Here is a 22,162-nt window from a genome sequence, read left to right on the forward strand (position 1 = left end):
CTCGGGCATCATCTGCTGCCAAGGGTACATGTTGTAGTACCCGCCGCCCATCGCCCCCCATCTAGGTACCGTGAGAGTTTGAGTCTCGCTCGTCGCTGGAATAGACTCGTTGTTGTTATCCATTTCGCGTTGTTGCTCTTGTACAGAAATTAAGAGAGACAGAAAACTCGTTAAAACAAGTGGTGGGAATGAAAATGACGTGAAAATCGCGTATATATAGTGTTTCGAAATTTAAATTTTAAAAAAAAAGGTTGGTCGATCACTCGCCGATCGACCGCCTGCAATGGTGGCCAGCCGATTGGCGAGCGCATCGGCCAGCTCTCGGAAACCGGCGTGCGCTCGCCGAAAATCTCGCCAAAATGGCGCTCGCCGGTCGTAATGGTTCGGCGAGCAGACAGGCCAGCGCCGGGAATCGGCTAGCCGGTCGCTCGCCGACCATTGTGGATGCTCTTAGGGATGTGAGTTTGGCATATTTGGGCCTGGTAGGGGGAGTATTTTCTTTGGTTAACTAGAAACACCAAAATATTTATAAATCTTAATTATTTTTAAACAATTCTCCTTCCGTCCATAAAAAATATCTCATTTTACTATTTTGGAATGTCCGTCATTTAAAGTCTAATCTACTTATTTAATTAAGTAGAAACACCAGAATATTTATAAATCTCAATTATTTTTAGACAATTACTCCTTCCATCAGTAAAAAAATGTCTCATTTTGTTATTTTGGAAGGTATGTGATTTATGTCTAACTTACTTTTTTCCATTTTAGATAAATGGACCTCTTCATTCAACTAACTCATTACACGCATATTTTATTATAAAATTAATAGGAGTATATAAAATGTGGTGTACGTTCCACTAAAAATATAGGACCAAATGGCAAGTCCACAACATACATCAAAACAAACACTAAATTCTAGTATTAAAAATTTAAGGAAATAGTGCTATTTTAATTATAGTGATACTATTTCAATCAAAATTCTAAACATTGTTATAAATAATTACTTAATTATTGTTTATACATTATATTAAAATAGTAATCAGAATCTTAAAAATAAGAAAAAATCGTACAGTAATTAAAACAAACACTAAATTCTAAAAATTTAAAAATTAAATTGCTTTCCCTACTAGAATCCTCACAAACAAAAATGGTCCTAAGGTTTTGATTTCTTTTTCAAATTCACACCGAGCTTGTCATTTTTTAAAGAGTTACACATGAGAGGTACTTCCTTCATTTGTCTGGAATAATTATTTCATATTTCTTCGTTTTTGTCCTTTACAGTAATATTTTTTAAAATAAAATTTATATTATGCTAATTTCTTATATAAAACTATATATAAAACTAATATAGTTAATTTCTTTTTTAATTTTAAATCATAGTTTTATATGCTCTTCGTTCACAAAAAATAATCTCATTTATCATTTTAAAATGTCCATAAAAAATAGTATTATTTCTAAAAAAAAGAAGTTCTTTTCTCATCGTTTTTTCACTGTTTCTCCTCCCTTTTATATTTTATTAATTTTTTTAAATATCTTTTATTTTTATCTATTACTCCATCCGTCCATAAAAAATAGAGTATATTTATCATTTTAGGCCGTCTACAAAAAATAGAGCACATTCATTTATGGAAAGTTTTTAATAAAATAATAACCATACACATCATTTTATTTACCACTTATGTCAATAGAATTAAAACTTCTCTTTTACACTAACACTCCTTTCCTCTTACTCCCTCCGTTCCACAGTAATAGAGGCAATTAATTTCTGCATTCATTTTTAAAAAATGATATTAAATAGTTAAAGTGGAGAGAGAGTAAAGTAAGAAAGATAATAATGTAGAGAAAAGTCTTATCTACAATATTCTCTCTTTTACTTTATATTTTCTCCACTTTAACTATTTATAATTATTTTTTCAAAACGAGTATGCAAAATGAAGTGTCTCTATTACTATGGAACGGAGGGAGTACTTTTTTTCATATTCTCTATTACTTTACTAATTTTAATATTTCTTTTTTCTTATTTTACTAATTTCTCGTTAAAATAAATTTGTGATCTCCACGTATGGAACTAGTAGAATTTTTTAGATCGAGAGAGTACGATTAATAATTTGACCACTGTCCGAACAAACTTAAATCAAGAACGTAATAATTGGTGTCATAACTGCGTTGTTCCATCCAATAAGCGTCCTCCACGTCAGAGCTTCATATTATCATTACACGGCTCCGCTGAGTCAAAATTTTGGCATCGGAATCGTCGAGTTCAATGAAGACAACTGGAGGTAATCCGAGGTGCGGCGGGGCAGCCTATGCCTTTCTAGGCCTCCTTCTTCTCACCACGCTCACCCATGTTTCCGCGCTATCGGTCACCGTAAACGACGTCGAATGCATTTACGAGTACGTCTTGTACGAAGGCGACACCGTTTCAGGCAATTTCGTCGTCGTCGATCACGATATTTTCTGGAGCTCCGATCATCCCGGCATCGACTTCACGGTATCTTTCTTAGCCTTTTGTTTTCCCCTAATTTTGCATGTCTCGATCTGTGAAAATTGATTCAATTTTGCCAGCTGCGATCTAGGTTTGGTGAATTGGGAATTGGATTAACTAGTCCTTAGACCTAGTGTGTAGTTGTCGTGCATTGTAAAAGATAAATCTTTAACAAGTAATAGTTGAGAACATGTGGAATTTGTCCTGCATTAATTTCATATATGAAAAAGGTTGAATTTTAATTAAAATATAAACATTCTTTGCGTGTTTCCTGCTTGTTAGTGGAGCTGCCATCAGGCAGAGTGCTAGTTCCATTTCTGTTAGTTACTACTCCACTATGGATGTATAAGTGACTCTCAAGTCCCAAATTATGAAGAAGATGATTTATTTGTTTGGTAGCTTGAGCACTTTTTTATTAGGTCTGTGGCTGGAAAACAAAGTTCTTCCCCAATCTTGTTAATTGGAAGAATTCTATTGTTTGCCATCCTACACTGGCAGTAGAACCCTTTAATATCAACTCTTTCAAACCGTGGCTGTGACTTGCTGATAATTTAACTAAGATAACATGTACTAACATTCTTAGAATATCTATTTCTTCACAAACCAATAACTTGCAAATTACAAGGTTTGCACATAGATCTTCACTTGATTCTATCAAAATATTGTGTCCCAATGTTCAAAATCATGTTCACTCATGAGCATAGTGGAATGAGGAGACTATATGACAACAAAAGCGAGTATCCTGTTCCTCTAAGATGGGTTTGATTTAAAGGATTGCTTTTCTAGTTTGAATTCTTATTTAGAATTAATATTGTAGATTTTTCGTTTATTTTGGGCTCCATATCCATCTAGATTTGAGAATATGTTTTTGCTTAGCCATGCTTTAAGGTTACTGCATAGCTTAACTCATGAACACGCATTAAATCTATGTGAACGTTGAAGCTTTAATAATTATTTGAGATCAGCTGCTCAAAGTTTGATGGTGTTCATAATTGTCATGTTGCTTATTGCTGTAGGTAACATCACCAGCAGGAAATATTGTGCACACTTTGAAAGGAACATCTGGGGACAAGTTTGAGTTTAAGGCCCCTAGAAGTGGAATGTACAAATTTTGTTTCCACAATCCTTATTCGACACCAGAGACAGTCTCTTTCTACATTCATGTCGGCCATATTCCCACTGAACATGACCTTGCGAAGGATGGTTTGTCTCGTCTTACTTTACACATTTCACACTATTGATAATTCTTTTTAACTTTCATTCACATAATTGTTTTCTTCTCCTTTTCCCCTGATCTTAACAGAACATTTGGACCCCATTAATGTCAAACTTGCTGAACTGAAGGAAGCTTTAGAATCTGTAACTGCCGAGCAGAAGTATTTGAAAGCCCGTGATAGTCGTCATCGTCATAGTATGATACTTCTATCATTTTCTGAATACTTGATTATTTTTCTCTTGCTTTCTTATTTATTTCCTATGTTGGTTTCTCTAGGCTTGAGAGATACCCCTTCTGCTAAGTTTTTGATTACACTGCTTGTCATTCTTAGACGCCCTCTTGTTGCAGTAGGATTATATAGCAGGTGATTATAACTCTGCTGAAAATTTTCAGATAATTAACGACTGGCATATTCTAAAAATTGGCCTCGTTATACTAAACTGTGTAGTTCACTAAATATTGGTAGTCATAGTGTTTGGGTCCTGTTACTGAAAATAAGAAGATAGAAGAAGCCTTAAGAAAATCGTATCTATCTTAGGATGCTTGTTTCCTTTTTTTTGTGTGTATTTTTTTTTCTTTTTTGGACATGTTGCTCAATGTTCCTGGAGGGATTGAATGAGACTATGGTTCATTTCTCTTAAAATAAACCAAAAATCCACCCTCTGTGTTAGTGTTCGATCAAAGTGTATGCCATTTTTGTGATTCTTAAATACGAAACAAAAAATATAATTTCATAAGCTTACTTCTATGAGGGCTTTATGAGATAACTTTATCTTGGAACTTGTTTCCTAATATCCTCTGTTAGCTTATCCCTACTCTATTTCTGAGCTTGGTATCCTTATGTAAATACTATCTATCTTCTTCCTGCAGCAAATGAGAGTACGAGAAGGCGCGTCATATTTTACACAGTTGGGGAATACCTCTTGCTTGCACTAGTAAGCGGACTTCAGGTTGTCTACATACGTCGCTTGTTTAGTAAATCAGTTGCATACAACCGTGTTTGATCAAACTGCTAGCGACTTTCCTCTCCTCAAATCTGGTTTGATTGTTCGCTCGGCTGGGGAAGATGATGTTTGGTGCGGTTTGTACAACAGAAATGGTTTCTATTTAACTGCCCTTGTTGTTTGAAATTATTGAGCAAACTCGATTTAGTTAGAGAATCTCATTAATGTAATTTCTTTGAATTAGTTGTCGAATGATTTTTGCTTGTCCTATACTGAGGATTTTAATTTAGTGAACCTATTTAAATTTCTTCAGACAGCTGATTTTTGTGAGCTTTTTGCATTTTGTGAAATAAAACTTGAGTTGGCTGGCTGGATGTGTTTGTCTATAAAGACAAGAAGCCACAGATTTCTTGTAAAATTATGGAAGAATAGGATTTAGGAGGCAAAGAAGTCTGAAACAAAAATAAATGTATTATATCATCTATTTTTTCAGCACTGCTACTATTTCACTGTTTACTCCATTTTGCTCCTTAAGAGCATTCGCAGCGATTGTTTTTTTCCCGTCCGTCTGTGCCGCTGAGCAGGCGGCGTCCGTCCGCCGCTGGAGCTAAGAGCACGACCGTGCCGCTGAGCAGCCCTATATGGCACGTCCAAATTCGATTTTTATTTTTTATTTTTTATTTTTTTAAAAATTCATAAATAATTCGAAATAATACCAAAATTTTAAAAAAAAATTTGGATTCCCAAAAAATAGAGCCGTTTATGGACGTTTTTTTTGGATTTTTGTGATTTTTTATAAATTTTTTTATCCCAAAATCATCTATAAATACACACATTCATCATCCACTTTTCACATCAAATTATCCCTCATTCATACTTTTTCATACTAAATCATCTACATCTTCCTCTCTTACCCAAACCCTCTCTAAAAAAATTCAAAAATGGATTTCACCAATCTCATTGCGGAAGCGGAGCGCGAAGAACAAGAATATTATGAACAATATTGTGCCGCCTATAAAGCCTATGTCGCCGCCAATACCCCCGCCCCTCCTCCTCAACCAACTAGAGCAAAACGTCGCTACATCCCTCGTGATCAAGAGGGAGCCCACGAAAGGCTCGTTGCCGACTATTTTTTCGACCAGCCACGGTATCTAGAAGATTACTTTCGGCACCGTTTTCGCATGTCAAAATGGTTGTTTATGCGTATTGTCAACACATTGTCTAGCCGCCTTGAATACCTTCAAGAAGGTGCAGACGCAACCAGCCAGCAAAGTCTCACAGCGTTGCAAAAGTGTACTTGTGCCATCTGACAACTTGCTACTGGGCAAACGGCTGATCTCTTCGATGAGTATTTGCATGTCGGTGAGTCAACTGGAATCCTATGCCTCAAGAGTTTTTGCGACGGCGTTCGTTCTGCTTTCGGCGAGGAATTCCTTCGGGCACCCACCACCGACAATTGTCAACGGTTGCTTAGTCTTCACGAAATAGTCTACGGTTTTCCCGGTATGCTAGGCAGCATTGACTGCATGCATTGAAAGTGGAAGAATTGTCCGACTGCTTGGAGGGGGCAATACTTAAGCGGTCACAAAGGCGGCGGCCCAACGCTTATCCTTGAAGCGGTCGCCGACTACCGCCTATGGATTTGACATGCATATTTCGGTGTTGCTGGATCCAACAACGACTTGAACGTGCTATATTCTTCACCACTCTTCGATGATGTTTTGAATGGTGTAGCACCGGCGATCGACTTCACCGTCAACGGAAATGCATACCACATGGGTTACTATCTCGCCGATGGTATCTATCCAAGGTGGTCGACTTTCGTGAAGTTGTTCAGCAATCCACAAGAGCAAAGACAGATTCTTTTTGCGCAGCGTTAAGAGTCTGCTCGGAAAGACATCGAAAGAGCTTTTGGTGTCCTTCAAGGTCGATTCAACATTGTGAAGTCCCCTTCTCGGCTTTGGTACGTTAGAATATCGCCGACATCATGTACGCGTGTATTATCTTGCACAACATGATTATAGCTAAGAAGGACCGAAGGCGGCTAACTTTTACGACGAGGATGAAGCCGGAAGCTCAACCGCGAGGTCTCCCTCACGCCGAGGTGTGCATACGACGGTGAACGAGAGGATCGAAAGAAGACACACAATGCGCGATACAAGAGCCCACACTGAGCTACAAAAAGATCTAATCAATCACATTTGGGTGAAATTCGGCAACGAGTAGTGGGTCTTTTTAATTTTTAGGATTTTAATTGTGTAATTTTTAATTTTTAGGATTTGATTATGTAAGTTTTAATTATTTTGTAATTTGTAATAGTATTTCGAGTATTTTTAATGCATTTTAATATTGTGGAAATGTTTTTGTTTAAATTGAATAATAGAATGGTTGGACCTTTGAGCTTGTTCTTAGCTAAGAGCATGGATGTGGGTGTTGTGCTCTTAGCTAAGGACAAGGAGTAAAAGTGGGTCCGGGCCCACTTCCGTGCTCTTAGCTAAGAGCACGGATGGGGATGCTCTAATTCGTGTGTTCATGTTTCAAGATATAATTATGGGACCCACTACTTTCATTTTTTATTGGAAAATAATTTAGGAGTTTGTTGGTCAAACTTTCCAAAATGCCCTCATCAAAATGGTATATTAGGAGTTTGCAGAGGTACATATGGTATTTTATCTTCATATCTGGATCCAACTTCCGATGCAGGAATCAAATACCACCTCAATCCAAAGAAATTAATTAGGCACATTCCATACGTCAACAGTGCGAACCCATATTTGAAAAACGGGCTCCAAAATTAAACCTTGAAACATGAACTCCATAATTGACCCTGATTTGTGTCCAATTCTACCTATGTCTATGAACATGAACGAGTCTTGTGCCCAATTCTACCTATGTCTATGAACATGAACGAGTCAAATGTAACTAAACTAGTAGAGGCATCATTGGACAAACCGAATGGCTCATAAAAAAGAGTCAACAACGGAATATCCATAAAGAGGTCAATGGATATCATAAAGTCAGATTTTCTGGTGGGCCTTGATCTGAATTAAAATTTAAAATTGATTTGTTTGATCGATTCAGTTAAATACTTAGTCAATATAATATTAGTCCAATCACTTTAAGGTGACTAATCATCAAGTTAATTATCTCCCGCGACAGAACATTCCAGTGAAGTGTTGCCACGCAAGCATTAGAAAACGGATAAGGAGAGATGGACCCTCGTAGCTCAGATTACGATTCAAACCTTCCTCGCATCATCAATACCACTCCAAAACCCCAGTAATTTCCTAGCATAAGCAAGGGTATATTAGTCAATAAAGAGCTCCAAAGTCGAAACTCTAACGTGCGCGTTTGTTCTGCTGAAATCTATAAAGTCAATAATAAAGTCTTCATCACTTCCCCCCTCTCTCTCTCTCTTACCCACACACACATATTTTCCTCCCAGATTTTCTGCCGACGATCAAGAAAAAGGAAAAATGCTGGCCGTGTTTAACAAATCGGTTGCGAAAAGCCCAGATGCACTGCAGCAGACTCCGGAAAACGGCGCCGTTTCTGCCCTCAAAGACGGATTCTTGGCAGCCCATTTCTCGTCCACGCACCCTGGCTCCTTCCTCATCAATCTCGCCTCTTCCGGTGTCATTGCCTACTCCTCTGCCCGACAAAACCCCCTTCTTCCTAGGTTATTACTTCCTCATTTTTCTTTTCTACTTAATCTTGATCTGATCTATAAGCATTTCTCCGGCTGCCTTCTGTTACTTAGTTATCAGATTACTGTTTATACGTGATACAAATTCTTTGTGCAATTTCCCTTTTGAATCAGTGTTGATATGCGGTTAACTCTGTTTAGTTGCACCTTTATTTTGCTAATGATTCCTTGAGCCTCTTTCTTGACACACTGTAATTTATGTGTTTTCTTGGTGAGAAATTATTATTCTGTTTAACTTTTGTTCTTTTATAGATATTGGTGTAAGATGAAATGATGCAAGGGTAATCAAAATGCAATCTTGTCTCTATCTCCTATTCTTTTTAACTACTGTTTGGCAGTTTGCGGATATCTTGCTATGGTCTTTGTAGTTCAAGGCATATTGGCTTTGAAAGGCTTTTATATACACATATTTATGTCACTCGCCCAAATCCAGATCAAATTTATGCCTTTGTGAAAATCTTGAGCTCTAGTGATTTGGTTGTGTTTTTTTTATCATTGGAGGACTTGTTTGCATTGTGCATCATTAAATCTTTCCATGGTTCCTTGTTGTCCATCTAATACTAAGCTCCTCTAATCTACTCTGTGCCCTTCTTTCCTCCAGACTTTTTGCAGTTGTGGATGATATGTTCTGCTTGTTCGAAGGCCATATTGAAAACATTGCAGTTCTTAAGCAGCAGTATGGCTTGAACAAGACAGCTAATGAAGTGAGCATTGTGATTGAGGCTTACAGGACTCTAAGGGATAGGGGTCCTTATCCTGCTGAGCACGTTGTGAGGGGCATCGAGGGGAGGTTTGCATTCATTCTGTTCGATGCTACTTCACAATCCACGTTTATTGCTGCCGTGAGTAGTTTTTTTGGTCCTGCTGATGTTGGCATTTATTTTTAGACATGTAATGACTTTGTTGTGTTATATGAAGCTGTACATTAACTTGATATCGATGGTACAGGATGTAGACGGGAGTGTGCCCTTCTTTTGGGGAACTGATGCTGAAGGTCACCTTGTTGTTTCTACTGACGCTGATATTGTGAAGCAAGGCTGTGGCAAGTCTTTTTCCCCGTTTCCCAAAGGTATACTCAGTTAGAATGACATACAGCTTGCCCTTCGTATCATATGTGAATATTATTTCTCCATTTCCTTCTCTCTTGGAATTTTTAAGGGATGATTTCGATCCTTGATCCCTTGCTTAAGCATTGGTGTATAATGGTATGCATAGTTAAGCTTTTTCTTTATTGGATAGAGCAAGGAGTTGGTGTTTTTTTCAGAAGTAGGGAAAACTAAAGGTCATTTCTTGTGATTAGTTGAGGCTAAAGAAATGCCTTTTTTCCTCATTTCTTCAGGATGCTTTTTCACATCGTCTGGAGGTCTACGGAGCTATGAGCATCCAAATGAGTTGAAGGCTGTTCCAAGAGTGGACAGTTCAGGGGAGGTTTGTGGTATGACATTCAAGGTAGATGAAGGTTCACGCAAAGAAAAATCCACAATGCCTAGGGTTGGAAGCGACGCAAATTGGTCCAAGCACTATTGAACTAACACGAAAGATCTCTTGAATGAAAGTGGCTTCTGTTATTAGCCGGCCCTCAGTTTATCTTGCTTTCCCTTAAATCCTTCTAGCATGGAGACTTTGATGACATATCATGATTCCTTTGCCAAGGTAACCATATGTAACTAAAAAGAAATGTTTCTTTTTGCTATGCTTTGGAGTTGAGACTTGAGACACTATAAAGATGAAGCCATTTTTAATGGCCTCGCTCGACTATAAATAACATTTGAAGCAGCAAGACATGGTATATTGGTTGTGATGTGCTGCTGTATGTTCAAAGGTTTTAATTTTTTTTTCTACTTGGATTTCTGTCCTGCAGCTTCTTAGACTACGATTTTTAAGTTGTTTGATCGTCTTGTCCTTCAAAATACATTATCAATCTAATCTATCATACAAAATAGATACCCCTATTAATCATATAATCTAACAAGGATTTTAAACACGTTGAACCTGCTGTGGTGGCTATAAGCCATCTCAATTTGCCAGAAATATAAGAGCAAAGAGAAATTGCTAGAAACATTTAACAATAGTTGAAATAGTTACAATGAAGATCATAATCGTTGAAGCTGAACCAAAAGCAGATTAAGTTTGAATAAAGCATTTATGTTTCATAGTATAGAAACTAATCAGATATCAATAAAGCATAAAGATACGGTATTTGCCTTAATCCTTGGCATCCGCAATTCCACCTGGAGTTATCTGGAATACTTGTTTCTGTTAAGAAAACTCACGTTGTTCTAAATCGGAATTCATATATATGAGATTAGAGATGGAAATTTATTAAATGTAGAAGCAGAGAAAGGATATTGCTTCGGTCTCAGGAAGATTCGGGGCATCAAACACCTTGCAGACGCGTTGCTCGCCTTTGCCCTTCCTGAACATCAACCTTATGGTGGCTGCATGAGCCAAAACATGGCCACCTGCTGGCTTCTTCGGATCTGATATGAACACACCTCCTCCAGGATCAGCAATAACTGCAAATTATAATTTTGATTAGGATTTGAGTCGAAGAAAACTATTAACACTTGTCTTTTTTTATTCAAGGCATTGATTGGTTTAATGCTAGTTGATAAATGCAGATTTGATTTACCCTGGTTGGTCATGTAGACAGCAACATTGAATTCCTCAGCAATCTTGATAAGCCTTGAGAGCATCTGAGCCAACTTTTGCTGAAAATTTTAACACGAAGTCACAAAACTGCAGAATATGAGGTTCTGAACTAATAAAAATCTTTTGATAGTGGTCCAGACCTGTCGGTCTGCAAGTTCGCCTCGTCCAGTGAAGTCCACCCGGAATAGAGCTATGACTGAATCAACAATCTGAAACCAAACTTCATTCACATGAGTTCCCTGTAATTTTATGTACAAAAAGAATGCTAAATATAGCTTACCAACAGTCTGAAAGGCTCTTCTGCCATTTTTGCTGCTAGACCGAGAAGCAGGTTGTACTGATGCTCATATGTATAGGCACGAGCGTATATGATCTTTCAGATTTCCAAAACAATATATATAATCAGATGCCAGAGTGCGAATGATAAGGTATTAGTGAATTAGTGAAGAAATTGGATTTACATTGTCAAGTACAGCTCCAGCATCCATCCCAAATCTTTCAGCAATGGGTATTATTCGATCTGGACGGCTGCAATTTCTCGATTCAAGGAAAACCAAAGAACATCCAGAAAACTTTGTAACCTAATGACTTTAAAAAAGTCATATAATATGTGAAACTGAACAATCAGTAGATAGGATACAATGTCCCCTCAGTATCAATGTAAGCAACCTTTCCATTCCCTCCTTTCATATTAGTAGGAAGCTGCAAAACAAAAAAAAAGGTCCCCCAGAAGCTTCAGCATTGCGAATTTGAAGCAAAGCAATAATTGATAAAACAGCTAAAGAATTAGGTTTAGAATACATTTGTGAAGAGCAATTTAGATATCAGTTTCCTACATAAAGTATATGCAAATGTCACTGCATTAAAGAGATAAGTAAATAACAACTTTTGTCTAGACTTCTTTTGCTTAGCTCATCACCTGAGTAGAGACACAGAGAGTATGGGCAAGCTGTGTCTTTCCAGATCTGAATCAAATGTTGGTTACGGATATCAGAATACAAGTTCAGTAGCATCATGAAACTAATAAATTAAAAGCTTGAGTTAACTTTTATCAAGTGTTTTGATCAAGTTAGCAGAAAATAGTATTCACCTGAATTCCCCAAAAGCTTCTGTTATTGCAGAAGTTTCTATCCCACCTTCAGCACAAATGATCTATGTTCAGCATATTGTGCAGATGAATTCAAATGAAAATCACACAGAAGATTCATTATTACCTCCTAACAGTTCATCAAGAGCTTGGCTTCCAGTAGTGATGCGAACTACTGATTTTCTCTGCATAGCCAACAATAACTTGATATAAGTCTCTGTGCAACAATGAGAGTCTGCGTATTACTAGTAAAAGCTGAAGCACAGAGGAACTAGAAACTCACTTTCAGCAATGCATCACTGCCAGTCATATAACCAAAGTTCTGTAGATGCCAGACATCAGTATACGCCACAGCTTCATATAACTATTAGTAACCATAACAAAAGAAAATTATTACTAACCACTATCTTCTCGACAGCTTCACAGATCTTATCAACTTTAGCCTCAGAAAGTCCTTTGATTCCAGTCAAATTCTGGTCATTAGAGAAACTAGAGTTCAGAAGCCTGCAAAATTATACTCACAACTAAACTGTAAGGTGATTTAAATATTCACCTTCTTAGTGTGCATCATCAAGCCATTGCATGTGTGGATCCCAGCATCCTGCAGCTTCTTCACATCTCCAGCATTGATTCCATGAGCTGTCACTGCAAATGGAAAGTAGAATAGCTCTAGATAACTATATCAAGGTATCAAGCTTGTCAGGAAACTCAACTACATCTACTGAAGGTTTCAGATACAACTACCAGCTCACATTGAAGCATTTCTTAACATATTTTTAGAAAGTATACCATAACAAGTTGTGAGCAATCTACAATTAATAATACTGAGAGTGCTAAGTGCTTAGAATATGGAGTACAGAAAAATTCTGAGAGAGAGGAACGCATATATCAGCATAATCAAGCATTCACAATGAATATTTCTCTGGAGATTGATGAAACTTCATTAATTGTGCTAATCTATCACCAATATAAAAAACATCCGAAAATTATTAGCGCATGACCATCAAAAAACAGAAAAACTCGTGAAGCTCTGTGCAGTTGTGCTCCACAAAAAATTATCAATAACACACTTGACGAACATGAAACAGGAACACGATCAGAATCATGTACATTAACAAATAGAGCAGCAGAAAGGTACACGAAAAAAATTTAAACCGATTTGAATTTCCGAAGGTAACTTGTACCACATTTGACAGCAAATATACTACAAAAACTACTGAACTCAAATGAATTCATACGAGTATAATTTCAAATCTAGCGAACACAGTACCTAAACGAGAAAATTATGTAATCAGAATGTAAATGCAATGAACCGAAATTTGAAATAATCACGTAAAATGAAGCAACAGCATCGCTTAAAACTGATCCATCTAGAACAATCAAAATGTTAATGACATGTAAACGAGATGAACATGAACATGATTTACGTTTATCAATCGCTTCGAACAGGTCTTCTTCATCTTCGATCTCTTCCCTTTCCACGATCTGCAACTGGCTCTGCTCTTCAGCTCTGGTGTTCAAATTTCAAAAGCGGAAACAATTAAATGATAGCTACAAAGATAAAAACTAAAATGTAAACTGCAAAGCGATCATACTTGAATGCTAGCATCTTTGTTTTGAGAGATGAACAGGAAGAGCTTTATCAGAGAGAATCAAAATGCGGAACCAACGTAATAAGAGTGATATTTTCAAATGCGCGAAGTGTGTGATGAACTAGTATATAACTGGCGGAACCGACGAATTTATAATTTTGTTTTATGTTTTGTTTGGGATCCGCTTAGCTGCAATTTGGATGTATAAATTATACATGTACTTCCTCACTTATTCACTTACATGCATCATTATTTTGTATAGAAAAATCAAATTAAATAAACTGCTTTTTTTATTATAATAATTCACGAATTTGATCGCCTGATAAATACTCACAAATCACAATACTATTGATCGCCTAATAAATACAATCAAATTCCATTTGATCCTTACAGTTACCGATTAAGTTAAAAGGTGCACAATTATATTATTAAAGTTAAAGAAGAAAATGTTGTAGAAGTATAGTGTGATAAATCGGGATGCAGTGGCGGAATCATATTTTTTGTATGGCTAAAAACTTTCAATTTAATTGAGATTATTGACGCAGTGTTGATAGTGTAAAAGCCCTCCTTCAATATTTCATCCTTTGTGTGAATATCACTTGCTCAGTTTTGAAAAATACGCTAACTTAATTTTCTTGTAAAGTTTGAACTCATTCTTGAGCTTACTATAAGACTCGTAATATAGACATTTATATTTCGACATACTTTTTATTTTTATTATACTGAATAGTTATACCATATTGCCATATTATACTCGTAATAATATGAAAATCGTCTGAAGTCATTATTGAATTTAAAGAGAAATTGAAATGAGGAAGAGAGTGAAGTGAAAGGTGTGGAATGAAGTAAAAAAACTGGTGATATATATAGAAGCAAAAAAAAAAAAATAAAAATAAAAATAAAAATGTGTGCATGGTCCGGACTATCCGTCCTTACCCCTGCAATGTGACGGAGGATAGGCCGGACTATGCAAAAATGTGTGCACAGTCAGCTGACAATGCATAGGGCGTGGACTAAGGATTAAGACGGGGTGTTGCAGTGAATTTGAATTGAACAAACAATTTATAAAGGATAGCCAAATCAAAATCAGAAATCAACATAGGATAGGCAAAAAATCGTTCATCCACAAAAATTAACAACTACAGTAAGTATCACTATGACGATGGTAACTATGACGACAGTACTGATCATAACCATATTACTAAAAATATGAATTATTATTTATTAAATTCATTTTAATAATATTAATTATTAATATAGTATTTAATTAATTTTAATTAATGTACTTGTGTAATTTGAAAATTGCAAAGTTGCTGCTTGAATATTTTCAATACTTTTCTAAAAATATAAATACATATTTTTAGAAAACAATGAATTTTAGAAAAATAAATAAATAAACATAATATGTTCGCAATTTACCTTTGTAAATAGATAAATACATATTTTTAGAAAATAATGAATTTTATGGAAAAAAGATAAATAAAAAATAATTATCATATTTATTTTTTTGTATAGAAAAAATATAAAAAACCTCTTCAAAATAGAAAAATGAGTGTATCTTTTTCAGAAGGAATGTTTTCCCCTTTTATAAATTCACTGTTGAATATTGATAAATGATAACCCCAGCTTCCAACGATCATATTATAATCTAGGGTTTCTCTGCGCAATCATCAACAAATTCACAAACAATTCTATCCCCCTTGTGCAATTACATTCGTAATCTACTGAGCCATCTCAACTCCGTCAATATTGGCATTTCCCTGTCCCTTTCCATGTCCAATTTGATTATTTCTTCATCTAATTCTCTGCAGAAGAAGTCCCAATAAGGCTGGCTGAGCAATAAGCAATGCAGATTGAGGAATTGGAGAAAATCGATCCTTCCAGCGCCAAGAATCAAGAAAATAAGGAGAGAACAGGGAAGTTGAAAGCCTCGGTGGAAAATTCTGACGCAAAAGCTTCGAATTTCAACTCCGTAATTGATATATCTGGAAAAGTTCTCGATTTTCCGCTTGTTAGTGGCGACGATAGCACAGTGGAGGAGGTTTTTATCTACAAGAATGAGTTGAATTTGATTCCGAAAGATGTTGGGAGGCTTAAGGGTTTAAAAACTATCAAGTTTTTCGCGAATGACTTGAACTTGTTTCCGGGGGAGTTTAGGAATCTGGTTGAGCTTGAATGCTTGCAAGTGAAGGTAACGGAGCCGGGAGTTAGTGGGTTGGAGTTGAGTAAACTAGAGAATTTGAAAGAGCTAGAGCTCAGTAGAGTGCCCCCAAGGCCTTCTGCTTTCCCCCTTTTGCGTGAGATTACTGGGCTCGAGCGTTTGAAGAGGCTCTCGGTTCGTTACTTCTCCATAAGGTAGAAATAATATCGAATATTTATGCTTTTGCAGCTGTTATTTTATCACATACCTGTGTTCTGTTTTAGTATGATATCGCTCTAAAGCGGAATTCTCTTGTAGAAGATAGGCGGCTGTGTTAATCATACTTCAAAATAGGGTGCATGTTTGTGTGTTCTTCTTTGGTAGAAGAATGTCCTGATATTCTGATTGTACTATATGGTCTGCAACTTATTTAAGGAATATATATCTTAAAAAACCATTCATGATAAACCTTCTAGATATGCTCAACTCTTAATCTACATCTACATCTACATCTACATCTTTTGTTCTTCACATGTTGTTGCCACCTATATGTGGATTCATCAAATTCTGACGAGCTAGCAACCTTATATATGTCATCAAACTCGATTGTTTTTCAGTAAAAACATTTGTATTTAGGGTATTGTTGCTTTACCTATATCTTATTTCTTCGTCTCCTTGCCTTGCATTTCTTTTAATGATCCCTGACTTTTTTTGTGAACACTTCCATTTGATGTTCCACATAGCATGGATGTATCTGTGAAATCAATTTCATGATTTCATCTACTCTATGATAATTTATAGACTGCGAAAATAAGTGCAATTTAAATGTTTCTAGCAGCATTGATTAGAAAATGTAGTTTCGTGTGAGACTTTACTGAGACACTCTGAAGCACACAATTGTGTATGGAATAGTTGGGCTATATACACTTGGAACTACTTTTTTTTTTCTCTGAATATTGCTGTACCTGTCATGTTTCTGTGCCATCTGAGAAACATTATCAATAATCTTGACTTTTATGTAATTTTTATTTGAAAATATGGTTCTGGTTAGTTCCTTGAAATGAACTAGTAGTCATTGAAGTAGAATGCAAATACTGAAATAGAGTCTGTATTGGGTGATATAATTGGACTAAGTTAAACTTTTACAATTGTCTTTTTTTCTTACAGATATCTACCTCCAGAAATAGGCTGCCTCAGTAATTTAGAGGACTTGGATCTTTCATTTAACAAAATGAGGAATTTACCAGTTGAGATTACTTTGTTGAACTCATTGGTGTCTTTGAAAGTGACGAACAATAAATTGGTTGAGCTGCCTTTGGGATTTTCCCATCTTCAAAGTCTGGAGAGCCTGGACTTATCAAGTAACCGGTTAACTTCCATAGAGTGTTTAGAACTTGAATCAATGCATAATCTTCAATCTCTGAATCTTCAGGTATGCAAACAATGGTAATACCAACTTATAGAACTTGACTGGCCACTTGCATATATATATATCATTATACATTTCCTTTTTGGTTGTTATGTTACTTTGTCATGTAAACCTGATTTAATGTTTGTTTATTTGGTATAAATGTTGAAGCATAATCAACTTGGTGATTGTTGGGTACCGTCATGGATATGTTGCAATTTGGAGGGAAATAACGGGGATCTAGATGAATCTGCTGCAATGGATGTGTATGAAGGTGATATGTCCTTGTAAATAGGCCATTCTTATTCTCTCTCACACACTGTCACACATGCACAAATACATACACAACATGCATGTGTTTTGGTGTGATTTTAGCCCTAGTAATGTTCACTATGTTGGCATGATGCAGGCTCTACTGAAGTGCAATCCATTCATTTGAGTGGATTCTCTCCTAATCATCGAAGTTTATCTGCCCGAAAGAGTAAAGGATGGAAACGCCGATATAATTTGAAAACAAAAGCTCGTCAGGAGCGATTGAATAACTGCAGGAAGTGGAAGGGAGATGTTACAAGCCGATGCACTTTGGAAAAATGCATCACTTGCAGAGTGGTTGAGCATAGTGATGCTACCCCGTCAGAAGGTTTATCTACTGTTGAGGATGCAGAGATGGATCAGAAAGATATATTTCCTGCAGGGGATACACATGGGTCAACATCCAATGGAATGAATAAGCTCACAACAGATGGAAGGTCTATGGATGGCTGCTCATGTTTGGCAACTGATTCTGTCAGCTCTCAGTCTAGTGCAGTTTTGGGTTCTGTTTCTGATGCTGTGGAGGTGCATGATGAAGTTTCATCTTCTGAAACATCTAATTGTGCACTGAAGTACAAAAGGCATTCGGATAACGATCTCGATAATCCCAAGCCCCCCAAACACAGAAAACCAACCAGTGACCCCTATTATTTGTCATGCCAATACAGTAAAACATCATTTTGTGCGGCTGGAGATCGTCTACCTGATGGCTTTTATGATGCTGGGCGAGGTCGGCCATTTATGCCACTGCCAAGTTATGAGAAAAGTACTCATGTTAACTCACGAGAAGTGATTCTTCTTGACCGGTAAGTGCTTTCTTATGTGATATTCTGTTCAAGATATACTGAATAAGGTGCTTTATTTTGAACTAAGTAGGCTCCTGTCATGTGGTCAATTTGTTGACTTAATTATCCTATGGTCTTATAAAATATACATACTTGATTGGTGCCATGCCATACACAATTTGATTGTTTGTGTTTCTTATCAGGGAAAGGGATGAAGAATTAGATGCCGTTCTTTTGCGTGCTCAAGCCTGGGTTTGTCGATTTAGAAATATAACTATAAACGAGCAAAGAGATTTAGCATCTGATACTTTTCAGACTGCATCACTGCTTGCTCTTTTTGTATCAGATCATTTTGGCGGAAGTGATAAAAGCGCTATTGTCCAAAGGGCACGTAAATCTGCTTCCGGTGCAAACCATGGTAAACCATTTGTGTGTACTTGTGCAGCTGGGATGATTTTTGACACTAATAAAGCCAACAAGCAAAGGATGGACAGTGTAGAAGAATCTGTTTTCCTTGATATCTGTGAGAAATCTCTTCACTCAATAAAGGAAGGACGTGGTTCCATTATAGTTCCTATTGGTGGTCTGCAGTTTGGTGTTTGCAGGCATAGAGCCTTGCTGATGAAGGTACACCTTTTAGTTAGTTGCTTATCTTTTTTATCGTGGATCAGTGCTTTAACTCATACAACCTGAAATTTGTTTCTTCACTGTAGTATTTATGTGATCGCATGGAGCCTCGAATCCCTTGTGAACTAGTGAGGGGTTACTTGGACTTTTCGCCGCATGCCTGGAATGTAGTCATTATCAAGAAAGGAGAGTCATTGGTCCGCATGATAGTTGATGCATGCCATCCTCTTGACATCAGGGAAGAATGTGACCCTGAATATTTTTGCAGGTTAGCATTCTCTTTGAGCCACCATCTGTTATCATTTACTTTATTGGTTTAGCATTGGATGGGAATGTATGATTGCAACCGAGTCAATCTACTATAAACTCGTTTGAGAAAAGCTTGTTAAGAAAGCCCTGATAACGCTGTCAAGCTAAGATTGTCCACTACTTGGCTTGTTAGCTCAAGTGATATGAATACCACCTTGGTTCTACATGAAAGGGTGCAATGTCATATAAGTGAGCGTCAACCTTTTACCTTTGATCATATATAGGATTATGTTAGCGCTTCTTAGCTTATATGCTTATGTATTTGATCAAAGGTAAAGGACTATCTCCCTTATATTGCATTGCACACATTCACCTGGAACCAATGTGCGATTCGTATCATCATGCGGCTCATAGTGAGTTCTAAAATGCATAGGCTATTGATTTGATATTAGATTTATATTATATGCTCTAATTAGTGATAATCATATTCATATTGTTGATCTAATTAATCTTTTATTTGAAAATAATAGTAGTAAATACATTAGTTATTAAATAAAATTATCAATATTTAAAAAGCTAGGGTTGATTAAGCTTGAATAGGTCCATGAGTCTTGAATGTTTATAGAAAATTAAGTTCTACTCGGTAGTTGGTACTAATTGAGCGAAGCTTGAATGAATTGCTATGATTTTTTGCCTGATATTTTAAACCTCTGTGTATCTCAGAGCCTTGAACATGATTTCAGGGCAAACGTCAACTGTTCTTAAGTATAGTTTCTAACATTTGGATATGGGTTTTTTTTTCCTGTTTTAGGTATATACCCTTGAGTCGGGTCAATGCTGTGGTTGACCAAGATTTCAATTCTAACTGTCCATTCCCTTCTCTATCTATGTGTGATGAAATAGAGAAACTGGCGCACACCTCCCTAATGTGCTGTAATATTGGATCATTGGAGGCTGCAGTAAAGGTATGGTTCACATTTGTTCCTATATCTACTTGTGCTTGAAATAACTTGTGAAAACACTTCTGTTAGCTGTCATTAAATTTTGACATTTAAAGTAGCCTTGTCATCCATCTGTTACTACATTTGCATGGTGTATGTGTCCTGTTTGAAAGCCTTGTCATGCCAATATGCAGGTAAGGACGATTGATATATGTGAGGGTGGGGCTTCTGCAAATGAAGTGCGGAACTTTGAGCTATCCTGTTTAGGGGAAGTCCGAATGCTGAGCGTCTTAAAGCATTCATGCATTGTAGAAATCTATGGTCATCAGATATCATCCAGCTGGTCCATGGCGTCTGATGGAAACTGCGGTGGTCGTACATTACAATCTGCTATATTGATGGAGAACATAAAAGGAGGCTCCTTAAAGGTAAATTAAAGTTCTGTCCGGACTTGTTTGCTTCGTATATTATTGGTGTCTAATCTGCAATTGTGTTTCAACTTGACAGAGCTATGTGGAAAAACTCTCGAGTGATGGCGAGAAGTATGTTGCTTTAGACGTGGCACTATCTATTGCAAGAGATGTAGCGTTTGCATTGACAGAAATACACGACAAAAACATCATCCATCGTGACATAAAGAGTGAAAACATTTTGATTGACCTTGACAAAAAGCAGCAGGACGGAACGCCTACAGTGAAGATATGCGATTTTGATCGGGCAATCCCTCTTAACTCTTACCTGCATACTTGCTGCATCGCACACTTGGGGATACCTCCTCCCAATATTTGTGTAGGGACTCCTAGGTGGATGGCTCCCGAGGTGTATGATGCAATGCATACACAAAGCATTTATGGATTGGTAAGCGTAGTAGTCAGAAGTTGACTGAGTTTGTTTGTTATCGAGCAACACCTAGTTTCAGCAGATTCTTTTGTTGTGTTGTTTTTGACAAAGTGTGTTTATTTGCACAGGAAGCGGATATTTGGTCGTTTGGCTGTCTGCTTCTGGAATTATTGACATTACAATTCCCTTATTTTGGAGTGCCAGACACCGAAATTCATAATCTTCTGCAGGTATGCCTTTTCATTTCACCCCCTCCCCCTTATATGCAATTCACAATTAACTATGAGATTTAGAACATAGAAATATGCCTGGAAGGCTTTTCATCCTAAATGGAAGGGCATTGCTTTGGAATGTGATATCACTGTTGTGTTATTATTATCTTTATATGTTAACAAAACTGGACCATTTTCTGATTTTGAGTTTGATCTTTCAAGTTTTACTGTAATAGAACTTAGTGCTGCTAGATATTTGGCTTAGTTGCTCGAGTACATCAGGGGATGGGATTAAACAAACTCCTTTATCTATGCAGGAGGGAGAGCGACCCAAAATGACAGACGAGCTGGAGGCATTGGCTCAATCCATAGAGGAGCTTGAGACGGAGCCTGAAACCCTCAGATTTCTCTGTAAACTCTTCCATCAGTGTACAGAAAAGAACCCTGCTGATCGCCCATCAGCAAAGAAAATCTACGATGCGTTGCTTACGCAAATGAGTTCAGCTACTTGCTCGAAGAGCTCAGACGAATAATAGTTCTTTTGTGGGAGATCTGTTCGCTTAGATTTCAAGAATTTTGTAGTTCTTTGATATTGCGGGACTAACAACATTTAGCTGAATTACACGGAACTAGGATTTTTGAAACTTGATTCCATACATAATTAGTTGTATACTTATCAAAATCACATTATGATTAATGTAACTTCTCTATGAAATTTTGAATTTTGAGTACTTAAGATATAAAATATTCTGGTTGCACTTGTTTTTTAGGGTTTATTCTTTAGTTATATTCTGAAATACTTATCAAAATCACATTATGATTAATGTAACTTCTCTATGAAATTTTGAATTTTGAGTACTTAAGATATAAAATATTCTGGTTGCACTTGTTTTTTAGGGTTTATTCTTTAGTTATATTCTGAAATTTGACATTGCGTAGTGACTTTAGTATGATTTATGGCGTTCA

General features: G+C 36.7%; 4 protein-coding genes across 5 annotated transcripts; 3 read left to right on the top strand and 1 right to left on the bottom strand.

Moving 5' to 3' along the window:
* The first annotated feature begins 2,187 nt into the window (after nt 1-2,187).
* LOC125196610 (transmembrane emp24 domain-containing protein p24beta3-like) lies at nt 2,188-4,957 on the top strand. 2 transcript variants are annotated; one of them, XM_048095200.2, is made up of 5 exons: nt 2,188-2,491; nt 3,502-3,688; nt 3,789-3,896; nt 3,978-4,065; nt 4,572-4,957. In XM_048095200.2, exons 1-5 carry the CDS (start codon nt 2,264-2,266, stop codon nt 4,576-4,578), a joined length of 618 nt encoding a protein of 205 aa, XP_047951157.1. In that variant the 5' UTR covers nt 2,188-2,263; the 3' UTR covers nt 4,579-4,957. The 2 variants fall into 2 exon arrangements, with proteins under 2 accessions (XP_047951157.1, XP_047951156.1); XM_048095199.2 differs by lacking the exon at nt 3,978-4,065 and having other exon boundaries at nt 2,198-2,491.
* A 3,079-nt stretch (nt 4,958-8,036) lies between these two features.
* On the top strand, nt 8,037-10,192 carry LOC125196253 (stem-specific protein TSJT1). The gene is made up of 4 exons (XM_048094695.1): nt 8,037-8,324; nt 8,953-9,193; nt 9,300-9,420; nt 9,691-10,192. The coding sequence occupies exons 1-4, from the start codon at nt 8,122-8,124 to the stop codon at nt 9,876-9,878; spliced, it is 753 nt and encodes a 250-aa protein (XP_047950652.1). The 5' UTR covers nt 8,037-8,121; the 3' UTR covers nt 9,879-10,192.
* A 179-nt stretch (nt 10,193-10,371) lies between these two features.
* Nucleotides 10,372-13,784, bottom strand: DMC1 (DNA repair (Rad51) family protein). Its single transcript, XM_089057352.1, has 14 exons — nt 13,686-13,784; nt 13,518-13,600; nt 12,644-12,735; nt 12,492-12,563; nt 12,374-12,412; nt 12,218-12,275; nt 12,094-12,139; nt 11,923-11,968; nt 11,644-11,705; nt 11,465-11,531; nt 11,284-11,376; nt 11,144-11,212; nt 10,984-11,062; nt 10,372-10,867 (listed from the first exon to the last, which is right to left on the bottom strand). Exons 1-14 carry the CDS (start codon nt 13,697-13,699, stop codon nt 10,674-10,676), a joined length of 1,014 nt encoding a protein of 337 aa, XP_088913478.1. The 5' UTR covers nt 13,700-13,784; the 3' UTR covers nt 10,372-10,673.
* A 1,510-nt stretch (nt 13,785-15,294) lies between these two features.
* Nucleotides 15,295-21,927, top strand: LOC125194614 (uncharacterized). Its single transcript, XM_089057255.1, has 11 exons — nt 15,295-16,037; nt 16,990-17,254; nt 17,402-17,504; nt 17,640-18,348; nt 18,531-18,954; nt 19,041-19,222; nt 20,015-20,168; nt 20,339-20,572; nt 20,652-21,002; nt 21,113-21,214; nt 21,514-21,927. Exons 1-11 carry the CDS (start codon nt 15,529-15,531, stop codon nt 21,727-21,729), a joined length of 3,249 nt encoding a protein of 1,082 aa, XP_088913381.1. The 5' UTR covers nt 15,295-15,528; the 3' UTR covers nt 21,730-21,927.
* Nucleotides 21,928-22,162: the final 235 nt, after the last annotated feature.

Source organism: Salvia hispanica, chromosome 4 (assembly GCF_029641045.1).
Source record: "Salvia hispanica isolate PSC_SH4W2 chromosome 4, Shi_PSC_v1, whole genome shotgun sequence".
Taxonomy (NCBI): Eukaryota; Viridiplantae; Streptophyta; class Magnoliopsida; order Lamiales; family Lamiaceae; genus Salvia; species Salvia hispanica.